The 7542-nt window shown below is 34.0% G+C and overlaps 2 protein-coding genes across 3 annotated transcripts; one reads left to right on the plus strand and one right to left on the minus strand.

The window, feature by feature from the left end:
- Positions 1-384: 384 nt before the first annotated feature.
- On the plus strand, positions 385-3992 carry Scsalpha1 (Succinyl-coenzyme A synthetase alpha subunit 1). Of its 2 annotated transcripts, none has more exons than XM_089707754.1 (5): positions 385-531; positions 1182-1549; positions 2035-2229; positions 3080-3259; positions 3702-3992. In XM_089707754.1, exons 1-5 carry the CDS (start codon positions 495-497, stop codon positions 3915-3917), a joined length of 996 nt encoding a protein of 331 aa, XP_089563880.1. In that variant the 5' UTR covers positions 385-494; the 3' UTR covers positions 3918-3992. The 2 variants fall into 2 exon arrangements, with proteins under 2 accessions (XP_089563880.1, XP_089563881.1); XM_089707755.1 differs by having other exon boundaries at positions 403-531; positions 1188-1549.
- Positions 3993-4281: 289 nt separating this feature from the next.
- On the minus strand, positions 4282-7221 carry LOC149479374 (putative ATP-dependent RNA helicase DDX43). Its single transcript, XM_089707751.1, has 2 exons — positions 4849-7221; positions 4282-4790 (listed from the first exon to the last, which is right to left on the minus strand). Exon 1 carries the CDS (start codon positions 7027-7029, stop codon positions 5062-5064), a length of 1968 nt encoding a protein of 655 aa, XP_089563877.1. The 5' UTR covers positions 7030-7221; the 3' UTR covers positions 4282-4790; positions 4849-5061.
- Positions 7222-7542: the final 321 nt, after the last annotated feature.

Raw genomic sequence — 7542 nt, forward strand, 5'->3', positions numbered from 1 at the left:
CAAAAAAATCCTCCGCACATACAGACACACGGACGTCCAAGACAGAACTTTTTAAACTGTTTTTTAACTAGTTTAAATAACAAAAATGACATCAAAAATATCATGAATGTTAAAAATAGTGTTTTTTCTTAATATGTGTGTGTATGTATTATCTTACAAGTGCAATGTATGATACATAAAGACATTTTAAGTTTGAAAAATCAGATGTTTTGCGCGAAGTGACAGTAGTACCCACCTCAACGCTTCGCTTATGAGGCGTGCAATATTTGTAATCATGTAATACATGTGCCATTTTCGTTTTTGCTACATGAATTGAGAGTAATTTATAATCTATCTATGCTGACATTTGAGTTTTGACACATGGCATGACGGCCGCGGGCCGACCGCTGACGGCTGATTCCTTGCTGATTCTCTATTCCATACGTCATTACGTAATGGCTGCTGTTTGTCAGTGTCATAAAAATCTTTAAAATCCTCCTTTCTTCAATAAAATAATGGCTGTCCCGTTCCGAATTCTTTCTCGTTGTAAAGGTAAATTTCTATTCTTAAAAGTAATTTATGATATATTTTATGTTTATGCAAGTTTCATTGCTTGATGTAGTTGTAGTTTTTGCATAGCACATTTGCATCTAATAATTATTAATTGAACGTTATTAGCCTTGTAAAATGATCAATGTTTATTGATACAATCAATTTCATCGATTCTGGACCTGTATTCTAGATCCTCATTACTGTATTAGTTTCTGATAAATCCTAATCGGACTTTGAGAGATTGGACTACGACCATTTTTTACCAATGTCGTTTTTATTACAGTCAATGTTACGTAGACCTTATTCTAAAAATAATATAGACAGTTTTACAATAAGTATAACATTTTATATCTATCTTGTTATTATACGAAACAATGAACTTAAGTTTTCGAATGAATATTAAGTCATTCTAATTAGATAACTGTTATTGATAAAAATTTAAAAATAAGTTATCCTCCTTATCTTGCGTCCAACTATCTTTGTATGTGATTTGTTTGGATGTAATTTTTTATATAACTGGAAACTATTATTTTGGATATATACAATGAGGGTGTGGCCTTACATAATATAAATATAACACCTACAGTATGGTATTCAATTATTATTTTCTTTTCAAAACTCATAAACAGTGTTAATCTATGTATTTTTAGTTACAGATGGGCTCAAGCTCGGAAATGTCAGACTCTCATCAGCCTACGCAGAGACTAGAAAAAACTTAGTACTCACAAAAGACACTAAAGTCATTGTACAAGGCTTTACTGGCAAACAGGGTACATTCCATAGTCAGCAAGCTCTCGACTATGGCACCAACTTGGTTGGTGGTGTGTCCCCCAAGAAGGCAGGCACTGAACATCTTGGGAAACCAGTATTCGCTACTGTGAGGGAGGCTAAAGAAAAGACAGGTGCGGAAGCATCAATGATCTATGTTCCTCCACCTGGAGCAGCCGCAGCCATTATGGAATCAATTGAGGCAGAAGTGCCCTTGATTGTGTGCATCACAGAAGGAGTACCTCAACATGTAAGATATATTTTATAATTCAAAAACTCTCCTTTATTAAAATAATCATACATAAATAACATTTCACTTATAAGTATGCCAAGGAAAAGTTGTGGTGGTCATGGGTGAAGTATTCCATGATGTTTAAGATTGTTTAAATATTATTCTATTGTTCCAGTATTAAAGCATATTTAATATCACATAATAATTAATTGAGATGTTTATGATATTGATATTTTTGGTTTTATGGCATTCAAATATAAATTTATAAAGAATATAAAAAATTCGATCACTAGGCGGGACACGAACCGGCACCCTTTCGCGCCATTCCGGGGCCGATGCCTGACCAATTCAGCCACTCGTGACCCGCCAGATTAATCGAATTTATTATATTCTTTATAAATTTAAATTAATATGTTTATGATAATCACAGTTCATCAATACAAAAAAGGTACTTATTTGAAATTATTCATAATCTTTCTTAACAATCATTTTAATGTTTATAGGACATGGTGCGCGTAAAGCACGCGTTGCTACGTCAAAACAAATCCCGTTTGGTGGGCCCCAACTGCCCTGGTATCATTGCACCAGAGAAGTGCAAGATCGGCATCATGCCGGCAGCTGTGCATAAGGCTGGTTGTATCGGCGTTGTGTCGAGATCTGGTACTCTCACATATGAGGCCTGTCATCAAACAACTGTTGTAAGTGTACATTTTACAATATATGTTACTTTTGTGTTTGTATCATAGGTTTGATGTCATGAATATGTTATTTTATATGACTACTTAATTGATAGGTCTGGGTTAAATATATTTTCTTCATACTTATATGCATTAATAATGGCTATAATTTTGATTGCTTTTGTAAGAATTAAACCTCAAGTTGTCTATTGGTAAATTGGACACAAAAATCTTTGTAGAATCTCAAAATTTAGAAAAGTGGCCACATTAAAGACATTTGTTTGCCTCTCAAAGGTCTACACATATCTTACATCTGATATTGTAGACGTGAAACATAGGTATGACTGATATCTTATTATCTGTCTATTAAATCTTGATTGTTCAATGTGCATTTGTACTTTCGTTAAATCTTTATATAATAAATCTGTTATGTAAGAATAATTTTTATTCTTAACTCAAAAGTAATAAAATATGATGTATGATATTAACCATGACCATCATATTAAATTGTATTGACCTTACTCTTGAAATTTCGTATAGTAGATGTTACGTAATTCGTGACGCGTATTTGGCGACAAATAGTAAGATACATTGTTGAGCAAACAAATACATAATATACAAATAAAAATTATGTATCTAAGAAATTATAGAAAGATATGTGCACTTATGATGTGTGTACTTATGATACACATATCATTGCTACCTATATTTTAATATTTCAAGACATTTCATGTTATGTACCTACAGTAACGAATAAGAATAAGATGTTGGAATATATGTATTTTTAACCGTATGTGCCATATCATGATGTGTAAAAATATACAATTATTATAGCAAAGAGTTTTAATTAAATGTGCATCTATGTTTTCAGACTGGCTTGGGACAAACTCTATGTGTTGGTATTGGTGGTGATCCCTTCAACGGCACAGACTTTATTGACTGCCTTGAAGTATTTCTGAAAGACCCCAACACCAAAGGAATTATACTCATTGGAGAGATTGGTGGTAACGCTGAGGAATTGGCTTCAGAATATCTGATTCAGAACAACACTGTAAGTTTTGTGCCAATATTTGTTTTATCATTATTTTTTTTTATGTTTTATTTATTTGCTTAGTTTATTTTTTGTTTTGACAGAGCAAGGTAACGGGTTAAGCTACTCACAAAGGTTACATTTAATTTATATGAAAGTCTCATGCATTTACGAGTACAATATGAGTGTCTATATGTAGAAACACTTCATGACTTCAAATACATTTATTACATTACTATCATTCTAGACTCGAGTTTGTATTTCATGCATTTAGAAAATAGCATGTATCTATATTACAAACACTACATCTCCATAACTATAACTATATACATTATTTATTATATATTGCATTTATGTAGCAATGAACATAGCAAGTGAATGAGTGCATCTTACAATCATTGTATGCTGCATTGACCATTTTTTTCATGTATTACGAATAATAAACAAGTTTTATGATCTCTAGGGCCAAAAAGCGAAACCAGTAGTTTCGTTCATCGCTGGTCTTACCGCACCACCCGGCAGGCGGATGGGTCACGCCGGTGCCATCATTTCTGGTGGCAAAGGAGGAGCCATGGACAAAATCAAAGCTTTAGAAAAAGCAAACGTAATCGTCACCCGCTCTCCCGCCAAAATGGGCGTCGAATTATTAAAAGAAATGAAGCGATTAGAAATTGTTTAAGTATATCAAGATATATTTTGTCGTCATTTTACTTTGTATAAAATTTTAGCGATTATACCATATTTATTTATTTCATGTTGTTGTTTAATTTGTGACGACGGCCTTTATGTACCTAGTTGTGTGTGGCACAGCATATTATTAAGGCACTTCAATGTTAAATTAAGTGAATTAAATTTTGTGAATGATCACTTCCTATTTGTAAGATCATGTCCAGTCACATATATTCTAAGATAAACTCTGCCAGATTTATATGTATTTACTTATGGAGTTTTGTTATGCTTCTAATGTTTACTCCTAATTATTATGCTAATTACAATTTAATACCTCGAATCAATGTTAACGTTATGAGGATAAAATAAAAAAGTTCTTCAAAGTTAATGAAATTTTTAATTACACAACTACAATATAAAGTACATAAAAACAAAACAAATATTAACAAAACTTTAAAGTTTCACAGTTTCAATGCTGAGTGTTTTCTCTAAAAATACTTCACAGCAAATTAAATCTCTAACATAATATGCTAGCTACACTATTGGTGGGAACTCAACAGTAAAAATCAGTTATCACATTCAGATCTGTTAAAAAGTAACAATAAAGAAGTGAAGAACTAATATATTGTTTTTCCATTTATAATCTAACATTTATACAAAAGATTTCACTCTTTAAATACTTCAGTGAAATACTAACTGCTACAATTAATATTAAATGCTTTTTTTAACACCTTCATAAGGTGAAATAATAGTCAATAGCACAGAAAAACAAAAACCCCTACCTTTATTTCTTGATTTTGACAATATTCTGTGCTTCAAGCGCCACTATCTTACAGAGTGAATAGATTTTAACACATTAAAATGGATAAAACTACGCTTTTTGCTATGTTTGCTAAAAAAAGTAATGGTATGTATTACAAAACATACAAAAATACAGAGACATCTGCAAATTTTTATTGGCACATGTACAAAATTATGTTTATTTTAAACAACATATTTTGTCATATTATATAAATAATCTGCATCTCAAAGGTAGCAAAATAACTTAAGTCTAAAATAGAATAAAAAATATCACTAAATAGATAAAGTTGCTTAGAATGCATGCTTAAGTCTTCAAGTCATGTTTACTTCTTAACATCTAACAGAAAATATTTCTACCACCTATCTCTACGGCCTCTGCCACCCCTACCCCTGCCACCACCACCACCTTCCTTCTCTCGTCTTATTTTCATAGCATCAAATCTATCAGCCATAGATTGCAACTCATCAGGAACTTCTTGATTTGCTTCCTCCAAGATTTTAATTAATTCTTTGGCATGAGCCCAATCACTCCTTGTGATAAAGGACAATGCAATACCAGTCTTTCCAGCTCTACCTGTCCTGCCAATTCTATGAACATATTCCTCAATATGCCGAGGAAAATCTAAATTAACCACATGGGTCAAGTCCTTAATGTCTATACCTCTGGAGGCAACATCTGTTGCAATTAAAATATTGACTGTACCATCAACCATTTCTTCTAAAGCTGCTTCACGGTCACTTTGGTCTCTATCTCCATGCAAAGATTGGCATTCAATGCCTTTAATAGCAAGCTCAGTGGAAATGTGGGTGGCTGTGGCTTTTTTACCACAAAATACAATCACTTTATCATTTGGGTCCATGTTAGTTATGAATTCAAACAGAGCAGCATCCTTATCATCTTCTTCAACAAACATAAGCTTTTGTGTAACAGTATGTACTGCAGCTAAATCAAGTGATCCCACATTTACTTGGATCGGGTCTTTCATGTAGGATTCTGCTAAACGTCGCACACCAGATGGCCAAGTTGCTGATGTCATAACACATTGGCGGTCAGGCCTGACATCAAATAGGGATTTTCTGATCTGTGGTTCAAAACCCATGTCCAACATTCTGTCTGCTTCATCTAATACTATGTATGAAAAGTTTATAGCATTCAAATGTCTAGCCAGAACCAGATCATTAAATCTGCCTGGTGTTGCTATGACAATATCCACACCTTTGGTTACAATCTTAATTTGTTCCCTGCGATCCCCACCTCCATACACACATACAGATTTTATCCCTCTGTATTGATACTTAGAAACTTCCTTATCAATTTGCAAGGCAAGTTCTCTTGTTGGAGCTAATATTAATACAGTTGGACCCTCCCTTTCTTCCCTTGGGGTTGGTTGTCCCTCAATATGTATCAAAGCAGGAAGCAAGAATGCAAGAGTTTTACCAGTTCCTGTTTGTGCTATACCAATCATATCTTCACCTCTCATTAATATTGGCCAAGCTTGACTCTGTATAGGAGAAGGTTGTGTAAAGCCTTGCTTATAAATTTCATCCAAAATTTCAGGATAATGTTGGAATGCCTGTTCAAATGTTAAAACTGGGTTGGGAATGGGTTTCAGATCTGGTCTATCCTCAAATGTTCTCCGCACTTGTATGTCATTGTTTTCAAGTCTCCAACGAGTAACATCAGCAGGAGACATAGCTGCAACATTGGGATCTTCCTTGTAAAAATCTTTTACAATAGCTGGTAATTGTGACCATCTCTCTTGTTGATGTTGATCATAGACTGCATTCAGTTTATTCCAATCAAAAACCTCATCCCCATGTGCATTCTTAGTAACAAATTCAGAACTATTGCTTCCATTACTGGTATTCATAGTGTCTCTTGGCTCTCTGGGGGTGGGTCTACGATCAATCGTTAGATCATTGATCAACTTCTCTACTTTTGAAATAGCTTCATCTGATCCAAACAATGTTATGTCTGTATCATTGCCATTAGAATCTCCGATTTTTATTTTAGCTTCACTTTCATATTCAAGATCTCTGATTTTAGAACCCCCTTTGCCAATCACCCGGCCAACTTTATCAGATGGAATGGATATAATCTTTTTGTTTTCTTGACGGAAGTTTTGCCGGTCACCATCTCTGTTGTTATCTCCACGCGCTCTCCAATCAGTGTTAGTATTTGCAGAACGTTGCCCTCCTCTATACCCTCGATTTGAATAGCTTCCTCGTGCTCCTCTATTCGAGTGAAAAATTTGAGTTCTTTGTGGAGGCGAAGCAGCTACCGGCTCACTTTCCTGCCATTCATCATCCCAATCCGCCATTTTTAAAACAATCTAAATGTTTAAAGATGTTATTACAACGTATCTTTTCGATATTATAAGTAGTAAGAAGTCCTCTCAGGATCTAAATACCAAGCTTCTTCTGTAATGTTCTATTCTTTAACCTAACATATCAAACAAAGCAGCGCAACAATTTTAAATTTTACCTTGAATTGTCACACCCGTCACACCAAAAAGAGATGTCCAGTGTCCACAGAGATGTCAAAATTTTTAACAATCTCGAGTGACAAGTGACAACTTATCTATGGTTTCGGTACCGTTTTCGTTTTGTGGTTTCACTTGTGCGTTTCCACAGCGTTTAACGAAACCACGACAAAACTGTGATCGCCTTAAAAAACTTATAGCACGCTGCACCTAAGCGCTGCACATTATTTGAAATAATTATTATTACTATTAAATTATGTAATTCGATCTTCCGTTTGATTACAATAATTGAAAAAAATTATAGTGATGGCGCAAAAATTGTAACGTGAATGGCCTGTTCTAATACATAAA

Source organism: Colias philodice, chromosome 20, assembly GCF_061535455.1.
Source record: "Colias philodice isolate Cphi_HAF_F1 chromosome 20, ilColPhil1 Martin Lab GWU primary, whole genome shotgun sequence".
Lineage (NCBI taxonomy): Eukaryota > Metazoa > Arthropoda > Insecta > Lepidoptera > Pieridae > Colias > Colias philodice.

Excerpts from the sequence above, each read along its gene's own strand:
- Scsalpha1 (XM_089707754.1), top strand. The coding sequence starts at position 495 with ATGGCTGTCCCGTTCCGAATTCTTTCTCGTTGTAAAG. Across the intron at positions 532-1,181 it reads AATTCTTTCTCGTTGTAAAG|TTACAGATGGGCTCAAGCTC; the intron begins GTAAATTTCTAT and ends ATGTATTTTTAG. Across the intron at positions 1,550-2,034 it reads CAGAAGGAGTACCTCAACAT|GACATGGTGCGCGTAAAGCA; the intron begins GTAAGATATATT and ends TAATGTTTATAG.
- LOC149479374 (XM_089707751.1), bottom strand. The coding sequence starts at position 7,029 with ATGGCGGATTGGGATGATGAATGGCAGGAAAGTGAGCCGGTAGCTGCT.